This window comes from Mastacembelus armatus, chromosome 20 (genome assembly GCF_900324485.2).
Source record: "Mastacembelus armatus chromosome 20, fMasArm1.2, whole genome shotgun sequence".
In the NCBI taxonomy this organism is placed as follows: domain Eukaryota; kingdom Metazoa; phylum Chordata; class Actinopteri; order Synbranchiformes; family Mastacembelidae; genus Mastacembelus; species Mastacembelus armatus.
In genome coordinates, this window is record NC_046652.1 from 6,368,785 (window position 1) to 6,392,243 (window position 23,459).

Genomic DNA, 23,459 nt, shown 5'->3' on the forward strand with positions numbered 1-23,459 from the left:
ACAGTGACAGTTCAAAGAGTGGGGACTGTGACTGTAATTCAATCAAAGCACAACATTACGGCAGCCTGGCCCTTGACTATAAGCAGATGGAAGGCAGGTACGTCATTAAGTACACATTGTTCTGGCAGTGCGCATTTTGTTTTAGGTACATTTTCTATTAGCACCTGCCAAAATTTAAACCAGCATTGTGCAGCACGAGTTTTATCTCTAAAGCTCTCTTGTTTTGAATAGAGAAAAGCCCACTGACACCTGTGAGCAGTAGGGTAGTGGTTCCTGTTGTGAAGGTTTAGTTCATACTGCTCAGTTAGCTGTGCTTTTGCAGATCTACAGGGGAACTGCATTTCTCGTTAAACGGCACATCACCACCTGTTCTCATTTCATCTCTCCCGTCCTCACTGTGCCTCTTGGAGTGGTGAAGGGCAGACCCAGGTGCTCCATGAGGAATGAAGGCAAGTTTCCATTCAAAATATTCCCAATCCATTTCCTGATGGTTGCCACCTGTTCAGCATCTCCCCAACATCCAACGTCACAGTTTTGAGCTCCCCAGTGAGGGATGGGCAGATTGCTGGGGGATGAAAGTGGATTGTCACCGTCACAAGGGGCAAAGGGGGGAGAAGATGTTACTTGAAGGCCCCCAAGTTCCAGATGTCACTCTTTAATGACATAATTATGACCGCCTTATGACTCCCCTTGGACTTCAGTTTTATGTGAAGCTTTGTACACACGTACAAACACACACACACACACACACACACACACTATTATTATTCATTATTATTATTCAAATCTATGCCATTCATAATTTTAGCAACACATTTCTCAAACACAGTTAGTTACATAGCAGAGGTAGCTAATTTACATTTCTTCTTGTTGTCAAATAGTCATTTAGGCCTGTTAATCACATGAAATGTGTAGAAGAAATTTTGATGACAGATTATCAGTCAAATATCAAAAACTGGCCAACTTATTCTTTGCTGACACCCTGGAGCTGAGGCCATCTGGAACTGCCATTTTCTGGTCATTAACTATGCTCTCTTCTCAATAATTTTGGAGTACCTTCTCTTTTCTGAAAGAGTAACTGAAGCTGATACGTCTGTGATCACAGTTAGATTCACCTTGTTTGTTAAATTCTATCTTTGCTTGATGTGGGAGAGATGCTGCTTTTGGAAGAGGGCTGTGATGAAAGCCATTTATTTCAACTGGAAGCATACAGCACAACAGGGTGAGACTCAGAAAATGTTAGACATCAAGCTGAACTTTAACAAACATACTCTCCATGGATATATAGGAAACTGTGAAGAATGCACACAGTGGATACAACAATGAGCTGTTGTTTCAGTGGGAACCTGGTAATGATGAAGGCAGTCCCTTCTATAACAGGGCTAATTGGGGTTCAAAGGCAACTAATACATGATAGATGAAGACAGAGAGGGTCTCAGTGGTGTATGGCACTGCTGGCATGAGATCACAAGCATTAATTGAGCTGAACCTTTCACTCTGGGCTAACAGACATCTGTTGCCAGCAGGTGACCTCGGCTTTATCATTACGAGCTAGACCCACAAATGTTTTCCTGGCATGACAATTTAAAGCAATATATACATTTGCTGGTTAATTCAAGCTGTCAACATCATCCCTGTTTATAGGTGAATAATGGGTGCACCACACAGTGCACCAGATGGCAGGAATGGATTATCAATCTGAGACAGCAGTCATGTGATGGATGGATACTCCAGAGTAAACAGTTTCAGACTAAGAACCACACAGCGATGAAATTTGCTCACAAATGAGCACTTTTGTATCAACATTATGCACTCTTTAAAAATACAAAGGCTGACTTTGCCTGTTCATGTTTTTATAGCCAAATCTGGATATTCCAGGATAGATGATTGATGGATGGAAATTACAGGCACAATGCATGATCCAAATAGATTTTTAGGCAGTCCCACAATGACAAACCAAGAGGCAAGTGATAAACTCACAGTGAAATGCCAAATCTGCAGACTTTCAGGTCAATGCTCACCACTAACAGTGCTGGTAGCCCCAGCATGGAGTCATTTTCAGCTAAAAAACCTGCCCAGTACCAACTGACAGATAGAAACTAGCTGGTTAACCAGTGCCATTAACAGCTGAAATGCCAGACATTTCTCTCTGGAACTGGCAGAGACCAAAAACAAAGCTGACAGTCTCAATATCAGATTCGCTTTTCTGGATGTGTAAATAAACGACTGTTAGTGAACATGTTCTCCATAAAAACATTAAAGATGATATATCAGTGTTGTCTAAATTAGTTTTTACCTTCTTCTTAGTGTCTGTTTTACTTTTTCAGAGCAATACAGAACTATATGGTAAATATAAATATGAAGCTATGGTCAGCAGCTGGTTAGCTTGGCCTAGAGCAAGATTTAAAATCAGTAACTAACATACCAGCACCTACAAACATCCCTAGTTAACACATTAGAGCCTCTCATATTATTTGTCATGGCATAATGCCAAATAATAAGTACAGGATCCAAGGATTAATATTGCTGGTAAAGAACACATGCCATAAAACCAGCGTGCAACAATGACAGCAATACATTCAGTTTTTCTGAACTTTATTTTATGTGAATATGAGACATTGTTAAACATGTTGTATTCACAGTGATTTTATGTATGTTCAATTTTCCAAAAACTGCCTCATGAAAAAAAGTGCTATTAAAATAGCCTATAGTCCTATACCGTGACCCCACCATTACAATATAAAGATACTTCTGGGTAAGGACTCAAAAAGTTTCACAGTAAAATATATGACATTTCTACAAATCTAATATTATTCATATAAACATCTAGTGTGTCATATAAAAAAAAAAAATTCATGAAAAATTAAGTCTGTGTAAATGTGTACGTCTCAGCACCATTGGAAAAGGCAAATTTAGCCATTTTAAGCTTCTTTTCACAATAGCCATGTAAGGAATGATGACATCTCAGCTCTTTGTCCATAGTCCTTCCACTGGATATAGGTGCTGTTTTATTGGAAACCCATTTTTGGTACCACAGGCCGCAAGACCTGTCCTCAGGCTTTTTTTTCTTTGTCTGCCATGGATGCTGGGATGTGAAGGTGCTTCCCGGATCTCAATCTTTCCACGTGTGAAGCAAAGAAAGTTTTTTGTTTGTTTTTATAACTGTTTTTTATATATTTTTACCAATTTAGGTTAAATCCGAGTGTCATGCCATCAAGCTGACAGTCGTCACACCCAACCTGGTCATCCGGCATTGGTCAGTTTAATTTTAGTACAGTTTAATTATGCACAGCCAGCCAGATGCCATCTCAACCTTCATCAATGCAGCACCTTTTGTCATCGGCTCCTGCATCACCAAAAAAGCTCTATAGTATCTCAGACCAAGATGTAAACACAGAAGGTCCTTTTTGTCCTGCTTTTTTTTCCTACTTTTCCCAGGAAAACAGCAAATGCAGATGTGATTCATCAGACCAGGCTGCCTTCTTCCACTGCTACATGATCCAGTCCTGACACTGCCAACTGTAGGAGTTTTTGCTGGTGGACTAGAGTTAGCATGTTCATGCTGGCCAGGCTGCAGGTACACTGCCCCATATGATGCCAGCAGCAATGCAAAATGTCCTGACACCTGTCACAGCCAGCATTACGTTTTTCAGCAGTTTGTGTTGCAGTAGATCTTCTATGTGATCAGAACAGACAGGCTAGCTTTTGCTTCTCACCTGCAGCAGTGAGCCTTGGACACCCATGAGTGTCACGGGTTGTGCTGCAAATTCAAATATATTTATAATGCATTTTACAGAAATTGTCTCAATAAATTGCAAAAATAAATACAATAAGAAACAATATACAACCAACACAATGAAACAAAAGTAGGTAGGGTTGCAATAAATCAATCAAGTGCAGAGAAAACTAGCCAGCTAATGTTGGAAAAGCGATATGTTTTGAGTTGCTTTCGAAAATTAGGACAGAGTAACCTGTTTTCTTTTCATAAAACAGGTACGTGATGAAAAAAAGCTGGACTTTTTTGACTTAAGGAACAGCCAAAAAACTAGCAGGTTGAGAAAAAAAGGGTCGGGTACTACCCCACTGCCTTTAGTCAAGCACAACCTAAGTTTGGTGATGTTCAAACAGTGAAAAGCAGATTTATTGACAGATTTAACGTGGGGTCCGAATGTAAGGGAATGATCAAAAGTAACGCCCAGGTTGTTTACTAGGGAGGCACAGGGTGATACAGTTGCTCAGCCATTGTACAGCAAATGGAATTTAGGTGTTAGGGGCTGACCACCAGAAAGTCAGCTTTTAGAAATTTTGGGACATCCAAAGGTTGAAAGACAAGAATCAGTTCTTCAAGTTGGCAAGTGTCGAGAAATTGCCGAGGTTCACAGGAACATAACTGAATGAGCCAATTCCAGCTGAAATAGGGTGAGAGGCAAGGTACACCCTGGTTTGAAATCTAATATGCACTCGCAGATAAGACTGTGGACTAGTAGTGGATGAGAGGTGTTAAAAGACCAATGTTCAAACTAGTGTGTGGATTGACACTGTTGGTTATATTGTGTTTTGAGAATGGAAGAGCACCATGCCTCCCATGGTTGCCAATAGCAGGAATATTAAGTACACAATCCAGTTTAGCTGTTGCAGTAGTTCTAATGTGGTGGATAGACCTGGTGGGTCTGGGCAAATATTTTAGAGGAAAGGAAGTGCTGGACCTTCTGTTTAAATGATGGTGGGGATATTAAATATATGATCTGATTCAATAAGATCTGGTTTACTAAGGTATGAGTTGGGATGCAGTAATTGTCAGGAAAGCAGCATAGAAAGGTAGACACAATATGATATTCACAGCAAGACGTCTGGATCCCAGCTTGTTTAGACGGATCATGTTCTGAAAAAAGGAAAAAAAAAAAAAAAAAATCAGACCAGTCCTGGAGTACAAGAAAATTGTCTCCAAAAAGCAAATCAGAGAAAAATCAGTATCCTTTCATCCAGAGATATTGTTGCCTAATTCAGCAGTAGTTCAGATCACCAAAGCGAGACGCAGAAGGGACAGGAAATGGCACAGCATTTGCAAGAGTCTTACAGTGACCCAATCAAAGAGACAAGGTCTTTCCTCAGGACTTTGGATTATTGATGAAAGAGATCGTCGAGCCCAATGTGCAGTAGTACTGTGGTGATCAAATCAGGAGGCCACAGTTTATCCAAGATAACCAAAACAGTACCCCAAGGAGGGGGTAGCTTTAAAGAATCTGATATTCCTGACTTGTGCACTTATCAATTATCAAAATAGAAAAGAGGAATAATGGTGCAATCGGTTTGAAAAGCAGCAATGGAAGTGGCTGAGATCTGGACTGAAGGCAATGGTAATACAGGAGCTGGTAAAACCGGGTGGGAGTTTCGCCAGGATGTTAGGATGCAGTGCAGGTGGGATTGGTATATTTAAGTAGATGTAATTCAGGCAGACTGTTTTTTGATGGCCTCATCCAGGAATGTAGGACTTTTTTTCTTTTTTTTTTTTTACCCAACAGTGAAGAGGCCAAGTTGGTGAACTGTGGTATGGGTGATGTATTTGTTGATTTGAATGAGATACCCACAAAGAGTGTTGCTGGTGCTGTATCCAGATGCAATCCAGTCATCAAGGTGGTTTTAGAAGAATCAAAGACGTCTGCCAGGGCTGGGGAACCTACTGATTTCATCCTACAGTGGAACTCCAGTCTAGGTGTAAGGTTTTGTTGTAGTGAGGTGGATATTTTTGTGGTGTTTTTATGGAAATTGGGTATCTTCTTGGAGATAAAGGAATAAGATTTTATGCTCATGCTTGCAAGTACCAGTGTGGGTGAGAGCAGTGACCCACTCACTTTTAATTGACTGTTTCTACAGTATCAGCTCCGGTCATTTCCACTTACAGTCCTTCCATTGCCACTTATTTCTTTAGGCAGTTACTCACTCTTCATTAGGAACACTCTAGTGCTATCCATCAGAATAACAGCTTTAGATCACTGGAGGTCCAGGTCTGACAGAACCATACTGTAAGAACCATGCCATAGTTAGACCGCTGCCCTGGAAAGATCAAGAGGAGCCAACAGAGTCAGGGTTCTTCATCAGACACACACAGGCTTTGCTGGGGCTGACTTTAGAGCATCTAAGCTGTGCAACAGGTGTCTCTCCGTCAGAAGTATGACACTGCCTTCCTGCTCACCATTAGGTCCTCAGCATCTGGTGACTGGTTTATTTATCCCTTAATATCACAGACACACAAGTGGGCACATCTCACAAGACCTGCTGTTTCAGCCATCACAATTTGACCCTTGTCAAAATCAATCAGATCCTTACACTTGCCCATTTTTCCTGCCTCCAACATAGCAAGTTCAAGAAGTCAGTTTGTTTCCTGTCACTCACTTCACTTACCAGAAGCTTTAATGTTGTGGCTGATCTATACATACAATAAATTTTTGACTACTTGCAACTGGGCTTTTCTTTGTCTATATGTCCAGATTACATTATACAAGGCCAGAAGTGCGCAAGTTGTAAATAAGTCTAAAGCTGAAGGGACAAAATATGTTAAACATCACATTGATGTGTCAAGATCCTTTTTCACTTGTGTCATTTATTGTTTGTTAAAACAGCAACAGACTTGACATTTTGTCAAGTGACAGCTTCTCCTCAAAAACAACCACACAAGTCAAGCAAAGTAAACATGCAACATCCTGGGTATGAGTGGGCAAAGCAATCCAGCTGAATATCACAACATGTGCAGACAATTCCAAAACCACTGAGATGCCATGTCACGTAATGACAAGTTGAACTCTCCCAGCAAAGTAAAACTTCACCTGTTAAATTCTGAATATAAACAGAGCTTAAAGTTGCAAATTTAAAAAAAGTAACAGTGGAAGGGAGAAATGAGTCCTTTCATGATGGCGGCATCTCCATATGACATGCGACCACCAGTGTGTGCCATGAATAAATCATCCTCAATGGGGCAGAGAGAGTAAACAGTTGTGTTTCTTCACCTCAGACGCCTGGAGAGGCCTGTCAGACACAGCAGTTAACAAAGCCAACCTCCTCATCATCATGCACACCATGCTGCAGCAGTCCAAACCTGACACCATTACCCCACCCCCACATCTTCTCCTCCCCCTCTACAACACAAGAACTCACTTGGTGTTTCTCCAGAATCGACTTAAAGTGAACTTAAAGTAAGGATGGTAGCACTGCTGATAATCTTTCCCCAGAGTCTCTGCTTTATTCAGTTGTATTTAAAGACTACCCAGATTGTCTCTGTAAATTAGGCACCCAGAGCTCTGGGATTAGCTGTCAATTTGTACACAGAGTGGAAAGAACCTGTTTTAAAACCTCCATGATTTAATCTATTAACACAACTGCAAGCATGATCAGGCTCTTGTCAAGTGCAACGCAGACTCCAAGTATGATATTAACTCTGTATGCATGATACTTCATCTAGCCATAAATCGAATGAGAGTGGTGATGGTAATGCTTGTTTCAGAATCATTTTTATAAGAACAGAAGTGTAAAAAAAAAAAAATCTTAACATAAAGATTTTTTAGAATATAGTTTTTTATTTATAATTTATGATTGGTAGATACAAAAAACTCTTGAACTGTATCCAAAATGTGCAATAAATCACTGCTGATTTTTTCCAAAAGAAAAATACAAAAAGACCATCTACTTTGGAAAGTTGACAACCAATGTAAACCGTAATGAACTGGTAATTCTACAGAGGGTTTCCTACTAATGCTCTTTTAAATGACTACGGTTGTTAACAAACTGCAAATCTGCTTTGTCCTCCCAAGATGATAACCAAAGTCATTATGTCTACATACATCTACATTGGTGACATTCTATTTACCCATTGTTAAATATGAGAAAGGCAATCATATCCATAAGCAGCACAAATGTGTATAACACATTAAAATGAAATAGAGTTCTCAAATTGTACCAAGATGTTCATATGAGAGAGTGTTAAAAAAAAAGGGAAGGCAGGGGCATTTCCAAGCATAATGTTGTAAACAATTACCTTCACTCACTGAGATGCACAAAAAAAAAACAAACAAAAAAAAAAAAAAACAGAGCTTGTTAAGTGCTTAACAGGTATTATTAATTCAAAATGCTTCAGCAGTCTGAACAAGCATCAACCTCTGGAATCAAATATTGAAGGCAATAATGCTTAACAAGAAACTAAATAAGCATTTAGAAAAATCACAGCAGCAACCCCATATGAAACTGGTTCCTGCTTGTCAAGGTTTACTGACAAAGGGCAAATTAAAATGAAAACACAATTAAAAGAACATTACCGTATTTTCCAGACTATAAGTCGCACTTATTTACTCCTCTGGCTTATCCTGTGACTTATATGTATATATTTACAGTAAATTTCTCGAGTAGTGACTAGCGTTAGATGGCACTCTTCACTCAATTGAAGATCATATTGTACCACCAAAAAAGTAAAAACACTTATGTTCATGCTAAACTATAACTCCTAGTCAAACACAACTGAAAATACTGCCCAAACGGAAAAGCACTATACTGCAGACTTCAAACTGCAGAAAACAAAAAACGCAGCAGAAAAGGTTTGGACTGAGTGTCAGCATTCAAACAACCCGAGGGGGTTTGTGGAATTTAAAAGTTATCGAGGAAGTTGTTTAACGTAACTTGACACGAATTAATGAATTTCATAATTGCTTATGTGTACCCTACGTTCTTCATAGGCCAATTTAGACTGTAATTAGCAACTTATACACCTAGGCAACTTTTTTTTTTTCCCCCATGTTTTTGCTAAAAGCTACTTATACTACATTGCCACTTATAGTACGGAAAATACAGTGTATTCCAAAAAAGACTAACATTTAGTTTTCACATTTCAACTGAAACACATACATGCACCCAAAAGGATAAGTAAAACACAATATTCGTGTCATGATCCCATTTCTTGAGAGCCCATTAGCAGAGGCTTTGATATGATGCTGGTGCCTTACCCTTTATATCCCACACATATGACAAAAATAAAACAACCTCAACTTCATCTAACATTTATATGAACACATAAGGACAGAAATGTGACTATTTCTTTTTATAAAACACCATCCGAAGGACAACTCTAGGCAAGAGAGAATCCAAGCATGTCAATGCAAAATATTCAAGTGCAAAACAATGTGTTTGTGTAGTTTTTATGATTCTCATGCTTTCTGAAACAGGTCTGCAGACATACAAAATGGATACCTCAAACAAGCAAACATTCCTTTTGAACAGCTCCATCCCCCAGATGGCAAATGTCACAAAAAACTCACTAAAGTGTTCTGAAAACAAAAATACATTTCTTGTACACAGAATGTCCAGCCAATACTTGTGACAGAAAAAAAAATCATCACTCTACAAAACCAAACACACAGCCTAGATCCTTCATTCCTGTACAACTCAAAGCTTTAAAATGCTAAGTCTTTAAACATGCAACACCATTCAACGTTCCTACCTAATTTCTGCTGTGCTAAATCCATGGTAACATTCTCAGACACCAACATTTCCATCTAACTAAAACTAGAACTATACCCTAACAACCTACAAAATTTGTCCAAGAGACAATATTCCAAATACTTTTAAGGACACTGATGTCAAAAAAGATGCTCATTCATAACATGAAAACACAATTCCCTGTCATAGTATCCATATAAAGCACTTGTGGAGCATACTGTGTGCTCTTCCCCTTACACCAGCACAGCCCAGTTGAGACAACCTGCGGGGAAGTGCAACTCTGTGCAGACCAGAGGACAATGTGAATATGCAATGTCAAAATTTGTATGCTTTCTTTTTTTATGTCCTTAAAACCCATATGACACCTACTGGTGCCGTGCAACACTGATGGAGTTTCTGATGTATGATGAAACCCATGGCATCACTCCAAAATTGAGAGGAGGACTTAACTCTGGCTTTCTCAAATCTGTTTACCTAAGATAACACCACTTTTGGGATTCTTTAATCTGGGTCCAGCTCATGCTGGCATTAAGAGACTAAGAAATAGCCATCCCTAGAAACTGATTTAGGTTAATTGACTAGAGGTCTGTTTATAGTTGTAGAATAATTTAGGGCAATTTTTATTAGATACATGAAGTTAAATGCAACTGTGGATTGAACAGTCTTTTTTGTCCAAGTTGCGCTTAAACAACACAACCAAAACCTTTTACCATTTTAACTGTGACATGTTCTCTCATTTAGAGCAACTCTACAGTGTCCTTAATGACAGTCCTAAAGTCTTTACTACATGCAGATACAAAAATCGCAGCATGACAAAATTGTTCGGCCTGAGCTACATTGCAGTGTTTTTTAATTTGTAATGCAAAAAGATTTAACTTTTAATGCTAATGTATTTTGAAAATGTTTATACATCATCTTGATACGGTTTCTACAAACAGCGCAATGTTAAAATCCAGCATCATCAGTACCTTTTACGTTTGCACATTAATGGCTGCACACAGCCATAGAATTTAAAGCTAATTCTCTGACCAGCTGTTGTCTCTGACAGACTAGAAAATTTTGGACATCTTTTGCAACAAAGTGGTAATACTGTTGATCTGTAAATCTGAAAAGTTGTTTTATACATTTTCACTGATTTACTACTGTTAATGTTGGTCAGGTTTTATAAAGCCAATAGCCATCCGTATTTATTAATATCCATATCTGTACACCACTAAAAGTAAGAAAAAATGACAAAAAAACAAAAAAACAAAACAAAAACAAAGCAAGTCAGATAATACTTGAAGAAACTACATCTACTGAAAAGTAGTTAAGTTTGCAAATTAAGTATGCAATAATACAATTTCAATAAAATGGAGGTTTGTATTTGGATTAAGATGAAAAAAATGGGCTGGTTATTACCACTTGTTATAAATAAAGGCTGGGTTTCCTATTTTGATAATCGGAAATTATGCAAGAATTATGGTGTAACTCGCTGTCTGGTCATACTGAAAAGGGTGGCAAAGTTCCACAATTGACAATAAAAGGCAAAAGCTGATCAACATTGTTCAGTCTGCAGAGGGATTAAAAAAAAATTACTATGATCTTCCATCATTCCAACATTATTGCAGATGATCAATTTATAAAAAGCTGCTTCACTTGCAGTTTCATCACAATGCAAGCCTAATGTTTGCATCTAAGATTACTTGGCTGTATGCCTCTTATATTTTCGCAATAATGTGTTGACCCATGTTTCTGAAAAAAGTGCCTCCTAAAACCACTGTAAAACTCCAGAACAGCAGAGTGGAGGACTAAACAGTGACACAGTCACATGGACACAAAAAAAGAGCCAACATCTTCTCAAAACTATGGTTCTCTGTAAACCTTGTTTAAATCTCTTAACTGAACACAAAAGTGCAAATTGCTACCATTGTTCTGTGTCTGTGTCCTCAGTAGTGCTTCTCCTGCAGATAATCTTTCATCTTATTAGGCAAGGGCAGTTTCTGGATCAAGTCTATCCTTGTGTATTGCCTAATGACAAAGCGACAAAGATACTGCAGTGAGCGCACTTGCATAAACCGAGATACTGGGCTGGTCAGTCTTACAGGGTAGGTTGCAGACCCTGGTAAGCGAGACCTAGAATAACAAAAGGCTCCATTCTCTGAGTCTCTGATAGAGTGTTCAATTAAGTCAACTATGGATGTGTGTCCCTCCACATCGGGCTGTTCGTAGAAGCTGAAGCGTCCATTGGAGTGTTCGATGCGGGTGTGAAGGGTTTTGCCCTGTGACCTGAAACTCAGGCTGAGCAAGTACCTGTCGTCTGAGCTGTCTCTGACCAAGAATGAGCCATCAGCCAAGTTAACCAGCTTTTCCTCTGCCTCCCAGCGTGTGATGGGGCCCCAGTACCAGCCCTGCCTCGCCAGCTTTTTAAGCTCCTCTGTCAGGCTGGTCACAACATTGTGCCCACTGCTCTGAACTGAGTCGTACACCCGACTGACCCCAGGAGCTGAATTTGGGTCAAAGTTGAGATGGTGTCTTACTCTCTCAGCTACCTGGTTGTCTGAAGAGCTAAACCCCGAAAAGGACCTGGGGATGTGTGCATTACTTGTCATGGGTGGAATGAGTGGAGAAAGGGGAGGTGGAATCTCTACTCTAGAACTTTGGAGCATGACACCAGCAGAACCGATGAGAAGACTATTAACTGAGGTTTCCATGAAGAGATCCGGAGGCATTACACTAACCAGATCATGTTCCTCTTGTCCCTGGTCTGTGTGGAGGGACCCATTGTCTGCTTCAGTCACCACCTCCATAGGAGAGGAGCTGTCCAGGCAGAAAGAGTGGGACCCTTCCGGGTACATTCCCTCATCTAAAGGCATTGTATACTGGATATAGTCCTGGGGCGTCAACCCCAGCACCACAGGCACATCATTTTCATCAATATTTAGATGCAGCTCACCATTTTGTGGCTGCTGGAGATTCTTTAAGGATTCTCCTTGCTCCTGAAAAAGCCCTTCCATTTGGAAGTCATGAAATTCTTTCCGGATACCATTTAAATTGGGACTAGGGCTAGGAGAGTGAACCATGGCTTTAACTTTTACCTCCATCTTAATACATGCCTCATCAGAGCTGACTGAACGCAAAGGCCATGGTGAAGGGCTATAATGATGGCTCCGTAAGGACGCAGATCTAAGGGGTCTCTGGGCTTTCACCTCATTGAAGCTGATGGGCACAGAAGAGGAGGAAAAAGTGTCCTCATCATCCATTGAGACTACAGCAGAGGAGCCACCTTTCCCTTTTGCCTTCTGTTTGGCAGACAGCCTTCTCTTTAGTGATCCCATCAGGCTCTCACTCTTTGAGCGGCCCTTATTCTGGCCCCCTTTGTCCTCTTCTCCACTAGGGTCACAGCCAGAGAGCTCTTTGTAGCAACCCCCAAAAAGTGAGTCTTCCTTGGAAAACTCTGTTGTCACCGAGGGCTGCTGGAGCATGACAAACTCACCCTCCTCTTTGCCCTTTATGTTGAGGGACTTGCGGATAGTCTTAAGACTTATCTTCTTCATTCTGACAGGCCCTCCAAAGTGGAGGCATGGGATGACTTTTTTGGTTTCCTGATGAAAGTACTATCCACAGTGTCCTCCCATCAGGCCACATGAAACAAGTCATGCGTACAGTGAAGTCCTGAAAAATGAGGAAACAAGATTATAGTTATTGTTTTTGTTCCTAAATATACTTCCAGGGGGTTGTAAATTATGTTCAGAGTATTGATTTGTACTTGTTAATGACACAACGCAAATAAAAAAAAATTAAAAACAAATCACAGGACACTGAAAACAAACAGTAACATTCCCAGTTGAAAACTGCAGAGCATTTCTTTTCTTTTTGTTGGGGCTATAACTAACAATTACATTCAGCAAGGATTTGTCTGAGAAATTATTTTCATTATTATCATGAGATGAATAAAATAACACAAAAAGAAAAGAGAGGACATGTTCTAATATTATGAAGCCAAACAATGTCATCAAATGTCTTTTCAAAAATCTCAGTTTATCATCATCTAAGAAAGAACAGCAGCAAATCCTAACAAATAAGCCAGAAACTAGAGATTTTGTCTTTACAAATGTCTACAACAATGAATTGATTAATAAACAGCATAATTTTCTGTGTTTCAACTAATTGTTTCACCTAGAAAGACTCATTTTCCCTTTTACTTAACCAGGCATGTGTTGTGGCCACACTGTGGCATTTTTAGGGGAATAAATTTCAAGCCCCTAATGATGCTGCCACAGTTTTGTCTTTAAATCTCTTATTCTGGCTTAGGACCACAGACCTGCTGCATTGTTTACTATGAACCACATATGAAAAGAGTTGCAGTAACCATACTGCCTAATACATATAGCTTTTATTTTGATGTAAAAGTTATGTGCTAGTTTACAGTCCCAAGCAAAAGACAGGCTAATACATCACTGTCCAAATATTAAGGGACCACACATTTTCATATCTAGAGACATGTGCCACTTAATGCACCAAAAGAAAGATGCTTGATCAAGACAATCCGATTACTCGCCATTACGTACAGGAAAATGGTGACTCAGTTGGTTGGGTCAGCTTCCACTTCCACCACCACCACCTTTCATCTGATGCCACGACAAACAAAAGCTGCTCATTAGAAAACTTCTCCACTTCTGATTCGCACATTAGTTTTGAAAGAAAAACACGTATAACATATAAATTACCCATATTTCCACTTACAGCTAACAGTGTTAATTAATTCAGCGTTAGCAATGTTTGTCCTGACCTGTCAAGGCCTACAGACACAACAGCATCCCCCTAGCCTAGCGACGCTTATTGCCTTCAATAACATTTTGAAAGTAGCTAAATGATCCCGCTTCGATTAAACTGGCACACTTTGAATATTAAAACCACAGGAAATAAAACGAGACCCCTCGACTTAATAATCCAAAATAACAGATACTAGCTTGCTAGTATGTCAACATTGCTAACAACCAGGTAGTTTGTTAACGTTAGCATGTGTGGCTTCAAAGTACATCTGTAGTCTATAAACAGGGTTTAAAGTGTGAATATAATACTGCATCTTACCCGATCACATCTGTGCGTCCTTCAAGGCAAAATAACACGGAGCTGTGGGCATTTGTCCTGTATACGCTGTCATGAAATACCGCTCCTGGGCGATTGTTGGCTAATGTTAGCTAGGTTAGCCTGCTTACCACCTAAGCCAGTCAGCTAGTTTTGTTAACGTTTGCAGTCGAAAATACTACCTTACCATCCCTTTGGACACTTTCTGTGCCCGGAAAACACAGTACAGAAAATATAAACCGTCTACATGGGCCGGATGAGGCACTTTTCTAAACGTTCACGATTATGCTGTGGATCACAAAGACACAACAAGGTGGCATCTTTCTGTCTAGGTTGGCTAACACCTTGTAGCTTACGGCCTCTTCCTTTGTTGCCTGTTGAATTATGGGAGCAGATTGAGAGGAGGAGAGTCAAACACACACAGCGGCTATAGCAAGTTTCTACATCCCAGAGTCAGACAGAGGCAAGCATGCACATATTGTTACTAAATAAAAAATAGATCATAAAATAATCAACTAATTAATCTATGGGTAACTTATAACAAAACATAGACTAAGCTTTGTAGTGCAAATTTTGTGTTCTGCAAATTAGAAAAAACCTTCTGAAAATAATCCTAATACATTGGACAAGAAATTTATATAGTGTAAATAGTATGTCATTTGTAAATATCTTCTCTACCCAATAAGGCCAGGGAAAAGAAATTATAATCAGAGCACACCAAAAATCTGGAGGCAATGAAGTTGCCACTCCCCCTGCCCTAAACAACCCACTACTGTAGTGTATGTTTCTGAGCAAAATATATTTCTAAAACGGCTCTAATGGGCCTTCTCAGTTGCCAGAAGTACAACTAGAGGACGTGGTCATCCTCAGCATCTCCCAGGATCTGTGAATCTCTCCTGGAAAAAAAAAGATTAAGTGTTTAAACCAAAGTAAATAAGGCATTAAGTCATAAAATGTGGTTTAAAGCCATAGCAAACAAATTGTATTTAAAACAATATACAGCCTAGAATTCAACACACTTACAAAGACATGAAGGACATTTAAAGGAGATTATATTACAGTATGATATTTACCACACCGAACACTATCAGCATTAAAGAAGTGACCTATCAGAAATGGAAATGCATCATATAAATAACCAACATATTTTGCAAAACTTGGAATAGGGAAAGATTGCGGCAGAAAGCTACCTTTTCAGCTCACAAATAAGAGCAGAAACCAGAAAAAACAGCTTTCTGTGACACTTGACATTTTTAGTTATGCAATCTCTAAAATTACTTTTCATCTGAACAAATGACAGAATTTTTTTTAAGGGGCTGCTACACTCCCTCAGACAGTGGTTTTAAAATGAGTATGGGCAAGGTATTTGCACTTTTCATAAGACCATAGCAACATGGAGTGACATGCTTATTAAATAGCGATATTTTGACCTAAATCACTATGTAGTCCAGACTATTAGAAATATGTGACTCTGAAACCTGGGCACACCGTATAGATTTCAAATATTTTGTTTGTTTTGTGCAACCAAGTTCTGTAGAGAGTAGTTAATTGCAATGACAGTGTTTGTATGGGGGATTTACAGCAGCCACTTATAAAAATGTTCAGTGTTTCAGAATTAAAACTATTAACTGAAATGTTTTTTATTTATAGTTTTAGAGGGTAGCAAAGATTTTAGTATTCTCATTTTAATTGTTTAAACCATATGACTTGTATACGGCACATACTCTGTCTCCAGTGCAATAATCAGAACCCCATTTCTACCATAGATATCTGAAATTGCAGAAATATCAACACTATATTTTTACCCCTTAATTCCAGCTGTGCTTAGCTTTTTAAATGAGCTTTTCTAATTTGTATTCCAGAAACATCAAGTTGGCTCTCCAAGTATTTTGAAGTTTTTGATACAGCAACTAAAACTTGAACTCTGAAATGATATATTGGTTGCCTAATTAGTGTCAGTATTGTTTTAAAGTAGGTTGTGTTTACCACTGCCAGGCTAATTTTGCCCATATACCGAACATTACATTGTTTTTTTCCACACTGTCAAGTGTATGGCAGTCCTTCCCCAACCTGCTTAGGGAAGCTGCGTGTAGACAGGCTCTATGCAAAGACTCTAATTACCAAGCCCTATTAGGGTTGATCATGCTGCCTTCACTTGATGTGTTGGCACAGGGAGGGAGGGCTGTCGGAGGGGGAGGAAGGAGGGGTGGCAGCTCTTAGATATAGCATCAAGGACACTGGGAAGCAAGAATACAATGTTTCTACAAGCTAAATTAGACCTGACAAACAAACTTTACTGTTGTTGATATTTGCTTCTAGACAGTAAAAACAAGTAAACATTCAGCTGTGGTAAAACCCAGCCTGATTTGTCATGACAGGATAAACAGATCTTACAGTTACTAATAGCAGTTTGTTTAGATTTTACATAAACAAAATATAGCTTTGATAGTTTAATAGGAATTGAATATCAGTGTGATGTTGTCAAACACCACAGCTTATGCTCTCAAGCATTGCTCTGTCATGATCAATATGTCCAAAAGAATTTGAATTTATGTACATGCACAATTGAAAACACTGAATCTCAGATCAGAATGGAACACTGAGCAGGCCACTGTTTAATGAGATACCTCTACATGTGGGGATGCTCATTGTGTTTCATCTTAATTTCAAATGAATGCTGCATCAGCCATAAATTATTTGCACAACATGTCTGTGCTTTCTTCAGTTTGACTCAGTCCTTTGACATGACTCCTTTGTTAAGTCGGGGGCTGCTCAGTGGCCACTGTCGTATCCTTAACACTTGCAGCAAAGTGGAAGACAGGTACAGTAGGCATGTCGAACAGTGACAGAGCATGGAAGACCACTTGAGTTTTGTTTCAGGAAAGACTGTGGAATAATATAGGAAGTGTAAATCTCAAAATACAATCTGAACATTTATGGTATAGATAATGTCCACACCCCTGCTTCATTTGTTTGGTGTCTCATTGTGATTTCACCATCTTTTCTGAAATATAAAAAATAACCCACAGATGAATCAGCCCTTTATCTAATTGTTTCCCTCCTAAACTAATCTATAACATCCTCCTTGAGTTCACATTATTAATTCTAGTAGTTACTCCTTGTATTTTGTTGCCATATGGGGTGCTGAATTTTGGACAATTTTAATGATGATATGATTAATTAGCTGACTTGACCTTGTTTTATGCATGAAATGCTATAAGGGCAACAGCTGATGCTTTTGCCCAGCAGCCCCTGTGAAGGATTTGGTAATAGGTCCTACTTATTGTTCTAAAGTCCTATCAGTGTACTGTAAAGAACTGTTGGAACACTATTAGAGTGAGACAGGAGGCCAGAAACAAGATATGGTGAAACTGCTGTTTTTATTTTTGGTGGAAAGACGGCAGATTGAAAATAGTCTTAAATTTATACGTAGCCCAGATGTATATGTCAACATAGAAATTTGCGCAACAAAAATTCACAAATTATGACAAATGATTTTGCTCCGGTGCATGATTCAGGGTACAAAAATCAACTAGCTAACAGGACAATTACTGTATGTCAGTTATTTATGAGTGTCATGCAGATCTTTATAGATATTTTCCAGAGATTTTTTCCTCCTTCCCCTTATGTGTGATTATATGAAGTTAACGTTTGTATGATTTCTACTAAGAGATCAGATCAGTCTCACATTCATTAACAGCCTGAGTTGGTGAGGTGCTGAGGATGAGATTTTGCATATGATTTACAATGTTTGAAATTCTTACATTTAAAAACAATGGCAATCAAGGTGGAAAGCACAAACAACAAAATAAACTCTCAAGGTAAGTATATACTTATAAGCTTAGAGTTACACAAGTGTTGATAAACAATATAGATTAAGGGATAGGTGCAATTTTTAAGACATGACAGAAGATTAAAACATATGTCTGAAAATACATATATGGATAAAGAATACATTATACATGGCTGATGGACACACATACAGGGCTAAATGACATACACCTTAACCCATGTTTTCATTTATTTAGTATGAATTTTTGCTTCTTGTCTGCAGCTGACACTGATGAATGACACACAGTGGTTGTCAAACAAAATAATGTGATGCACTGTTTGGAGTAGGCGCAACAGCTACTGAGAACTTCCAGTCTGACTTAGGGCAATGTATTTTTCCTCCAGGTAAAGAAGATCAGCCTCAGCTTTTTGGATGTCAGACCTCTCACTCTGTATTCTCATTGTGCTTCTGTAGAATGTCAAATGCATTCATAAAAACTCCTGTATACTGTACTGTATGAGAGGTCAGGGAAACTGAAATAAATTTTTTAACCTCCACAGGTCAATGTACCCTTTGGCAGGTCAATCAATATGACTCATGTTGTGCAGAAAACCTCTGTTCCAACCCAAAAAGCTTCATCATAAATTCTGGTCAAGTTTGCAAAAAGCAAAACCAAACAAAACAACAAAAAATATGTATGTGTGGAACAAAAATATGTAAAAAAAAATCTGACAAAGTGTGTGTGTGCTAAATGATTTTCTATTTACTGCAATGGTGCATATAAAAAGAAAAATTTCAATATTAGGTTCACTCTATAGTAAATATGATCTATGATGTTTTAGAACAAGAATGGATGTGCTGTTGTCTTCTAAAACTAAATAAAACTATTCTAAAACTGTGAAAAAATGTCCCTGAATAAAAATCATTTCAAGAGAATGTAGACAGTAACACTGATAAAATGTACAAATCATTCATGGATTATGAAAGTACAAATTTATTATCTTTTCTGGCCCCTGAAACTCCTAAAGAATAAAGGCAAATTCATACTGTACAATGCCAAATTAAATACAAGTTGAAACCCCTCTACAATTTTTACAGAAATGTGTGCTTATATCATTATCATATCAAATTATCATTTGCTAAGTTGGTTAATTATCACCCTGTCGGCTGATCAAATCTGCATCACTTCATGTGAGATCTCATGCAATTGAATTTAACTTACAAGTATGAACAGAATTTGTAGCTGCAGTGCTGCACATCATCTTCAAGATTAATCAAGAATAATTTTATGATAGTATAATGTGACAGCTGTCAAAACTACACTCAATATGTCAGCAATGCAAAAATCTAATGATTTTGAAATATGCCTTGAAAGAGATGGTCCTGGCAGGAAAAATGGCTTCAGCATGTTTTACAAATTATTTCACATGTGAATGGTGCCACAACTTGACACCTCATATGAATTAAAAAAAAAAAAAAGATTTCTTCAGGAAAATCTCTGTGTATCTTGGGGTTGCTTGCCAAATATATGATTGGTCTTTGGCCTGAAAAGGTTTGACTGGCTTTACTACTTTATATGTCAAGCGTTGTTATAATATCTCTCTTCATTAATATTGCTAGTATTCAAGTGTTGTTATACGATCTCTCTTTATTGTTATTACTATTATATGATTTTAAGAATCGTTTTCATTTGTATACTTTTATTATGTGCGATGTGTAAATAGCTTACGCATGTGTCTGCGCCCAATTTGTCCTACACAGTTCCAGGTCTTGAACGCAGCCCTGGTCGACTAACAGGAAGGAGAGTGACGCTGGCGCGGTTGTTGAAAACAAACCCGGGTAGACAACTGCTCAATAAACACAAGAGTCTCGATCCCATCCTAAACTTCTGTTACTCGGCTTTCACACAAGGATACGCAATATAACTATACACTGGACATGGAGCTGTCTCCCCTTATAAGGAAGATCGGTAGGCCGCGAACTTAGCTCGTCAATTATAACTAGTTAGCTCATTAATGCTACTTTACATAACTTAGTAGAACAATAACGATACCCAATTTCTTGCTAGCTAATAATGCTGAATCTCAATTTGATTTTTTGTTGTGTTTTTTAGACATAACTTTACTATAGCGGAGTAATGTGGAGGTCAAATTTATGTGCTAGTTAACGTTGAGTGAAGTCCGTTATTCAGTTAACGTACACTTTCCTAACTAAGGAGCCGTTAGTTAGTTTCCTAAATGCTAACTGCTAGCAACTAACTAGCTAAAACAAGACCTCGCAAACTCAAACGCTATTTTTATCCTTAATTTTATACCTTCTGCTTTCTAAAACCACAGGCCACTCTTTGGTGGAGATAAGAGTCCGAGCACTGAAGAGCCTCATATGTAAGCTGAACCATTCGCTGGTTACCGTCTCTGACATCGTCCAAGAAAAGATGCTGTTTGTGTATCTTCTGGAGTGGTTTAATTTTCCTGAGGTACCAATGCAGGAGGAGGTCCTTCAGCTGCTCTCTACTTTATCAAAGGTAGATAAATAGTTAGATGACAATTACTGGTCCTCTCAAATCAGTGTAAAGCAAGGAAACTGAAAATGCACTGACAAACTAATTTGTAATGGAGTTGCAGGGCTAACCAAACTTATCATGTTGCCAAGGTTCCTGAGTATATATGATGACATTTCATGTGGGGCCTATCCTGTCCACCTTACATGTACAGTGTACTTATATATAACAATATATTTTCATTTCAAGCCTGTTTATTTTGTCATTTGGTGTTTGAAGCATCCTAGCGCATCCCAGATGCTGAGAGACGTTGGAGTAGTGGACTTCCTCACCCAGCTGTCTCCTAATGTGGAGCCCAGACTGCGAGCTGTCATCAGTGAAACCCTGGACCAGCTGCTCCAGCTACCTGAGCTACTCCCCAGTCATACCTACTCATGTGGACCACATAATAGATCTCTAAGAGGTGTTTAAATTTAAGACAAATATTTATTTGTGTTTAGAAAATGTCATCTACCAATAACTAATTGTTCATAATCTTATATTGCAAAGATGTGGTGTAGTTGTTATTTTACATCTTTGATCAAATATTTGTTGTGAAACGTGATTTTAACAAATTGGCTGTCTCTTCTTTAGCCCCTACAGTTGTTTCACCTGGAGAAGACTGTCCTAAAATGGGCTATTTCCAGAGGTGTATGCCAGCCTATACAGATGTACCACCTCATAAAATAGCAGGTGCCAGTATTTTGAAAACATAATCTCAAGTTTTCTTGTTTACATTTTGAATTATCTCTTAATTTTTATCTGAAGGTGAAGTATAACCTTTGTTCTGTTTTACATCTTTATCAATTTATGTTTTACAGTGCATGAGTCTGTGAAATGTCTGAAGTTTTCTGTCTTTCCATGGCTGACTGTGACAAACACAGACAGACACATACTTACCTCAAATGAGAGGTGAGAAGCAATATTTTTAACAAATCTATCCTCTAACTTTTACATAGCTTATAACTTATTGTTTAATATATGCATAAATTGCTGTGGAAAATTTATAGTTAACATCTTATTCCTTTTAATTTTTGAATTAACGTAGTTATAATTTAACTTAGGCTACAATTCTGGACAGTTAAACCAGACTGAAGGCCTTTACATACAAGGGGCGTGAGGAAAAAATTGTTGTTGTGGCATGTTGTTTGTTCCATAAAGTGTGATTGGCAGTTGTCGTTATTTGTGGCGCAAAAGTCCTGAAAAAGCAAACTCATTACAAAAACAAGCAAACAAAAAAAAGGAGTGAGTGTGAGCTTGTGTGGTTGTTTGTCTCTATGTGGCCCTGTGATGGACTGGTGACCTGTCCAGGTTGTACACTGAACACACCTGATCCAGGTAATCAGCAGTGGGTAGGGCAGGGATCGTTGGAAAATAAACAGGACAGTGGCCCTCGAGGACTGGAGTTTAACACCTGTGCTGTAGAGAGTTGTGAGGCCAATCCCAGCTGACATTGGGTGAGAAGCAGGGTACACTGGACAGACCACCAGTACAGGCAATTTAGAGAGCATTTAACCTAACCCAAACCTATATGTCTTTGGACTATGGGAGGAAGCCAGAATACCTGGTGTGAACATCCACAGACACAGGGAGATGCATACCCCACACGGAAAGGCCTCTGGCGGTCAGCAGAGCTCAGTACTGTGCTGCCTTGTACTTAATTCCACATTTAAATAAATATTTGGATTTGATGCCTAGCCTCACAGGAAGGATAGGTTTTTATTTAACCTTAACTTTTTACTGAAGATGTTGGATTTAATCAACTTATATTATGCAGTGATATTAAATTATGGACTGTAAATAAGTCTGCTACAATTCTTTTAAAACAGTTCTCTAAAGAGCAACAACCCCAGCTTGGTGCGGAATACATGTGAACTTCTGTGTGATGTGATTATGCAGGACTTTCCTCCTGAGATCTTCCTACAGAGGCCCAGTATTGTAAAGGTACCATTATACCACTATATTCACAGACTATAGTATTGTAAATTTGCATAGATTTAACTAATATGTATTGGTATAGCAGAATGATGAAGACTATAACTCTCTGCTGCATACTCCTCAGTATTAACCTTCACAGGTTTGAATCCAAGCTGTAACAGAGGAAGTCATCTTGAGGTACCAGTAGTTACCTTAATATGTTTTATTGTCACCTCTAAGGTTATGTCGATCTCAAATATGTAACCTAATTTGAGTATTTAATTATTTCAAAATGGGGCATTAGAATGAATGTCAGTGGCATATTTATTATTTTAGTGTATGGTTGTTGACAGTCCAAGTATTGGCAACAGAGAAAATACTATATTACTATATTTGACAAAACATGAGCTCTTAAAAATGGTTGCTTGTTGCTCACATTGGATTCAATAATAGCATCTCAAGAGAAAATTTAAAAGGTTGTTTACATACTTCAGAGATTTTTATTTTCTTCTGGTTCCCAACCAACTGTTGTTCATAATACTTGGTACTCTTTTTATTTATTTACATCAGTTAGATAAAGTGTATTGTTTTCAGTGGCTAGCATGACCATCCCATAATGGATTTATGGGATGGTCACTCTAGCCACTGTCAAAATAATAACCTGTCAGATGGTGTCCTTGG

General features: G+C 38.5%; 2 protein-coding genes across 6 annotated transcripts in view; one reads left to right on the top strand and one right to left on the bottom strand.

Moving 5' to 3' along the window:
- Positions 1-10,337: 10,337 nt before the first annotated feature.
- socs6a (suppressor of cytokine signaling 6a) lies at positions 10,338-14,940 on the bottom strand. Of its 2 annotated transcripts, XM_026292326.1 has the most exons (3): positions 14,554-14,940; positions 14,031-14,090; positions 10,338-13,134 (listed from the first exon to the last, which is right to left on the bottom strand). In XM_026292326.1, the coding sequence occupies exon 3, from the start codon at positions 13,014-13,016 to the stop codon at positions 11,409-11,411; it is 1,608 nt and encodes a 535-aa protein (XP_026148111.1). In that variant the 5' UTR covers positions 13,017-13,134; positions 14,031-14,090; positions 14,554-14,940; the 3' UTR covers positions 10,338-11,408. The 2 variants fall into 2 exon arrangements, with proteins under 2 accessions (XP_026148111.1, XP_026148112.1); XM_026292327.1 differs by lacking the exon at positions 14,031-14,090.
- Positions 14,941-20,110: 5,170 nt separating this feature from the next.
- rttn (rotatin) overlaps positions 20,111-23,459 on the top strand; it is a 32,014-nt gene continuing 28,665 nt past the window's right edge. For 3 of the 4 annotated variants that reach the window (XR_003294745.1, XM_026292125.1, XM_026292126.1), the window contains exons 1-6: positions 20,111-20,291; positions 20,659-20,846; positions 21,102-21,285; positions 21,456-21,554; positions 21,683-21,773; positions 22,691-22,805. Coding sequence is in view for 3 of the 4 variants with exons in the window: in XM_026292125.1 (XP_026147910.1) it covers positions 20,261-20,291; positions 20,659-20,846; positions 21,102-21,285; positions 21,456-21,554; positions 21,683-21,773; positions 22,691-22,805 (708 nt within the window). In the remaining variant the exon portion in view is untranslated. The remainder of the gene's footprint in view (positions 20,292-20,658; positions 20,847-21,101; positions 21,286-21,455; positions 21,555-21,682; positions 21,774-22,690; positions 22,806-23,459) is intronic. The other variant, XM_026292128.1, reaches the window with a different exon arrangement.

What these genes read in the sequence shown, in the direction of transcription:
- socs6a (XM_026292327.1), bottom strand. Translation starts at nt 13,016, where the DNA reads ATGAAGAAGATAAGTCTTAAGACTATCCGCAAGTCCCTCAACATAAAG.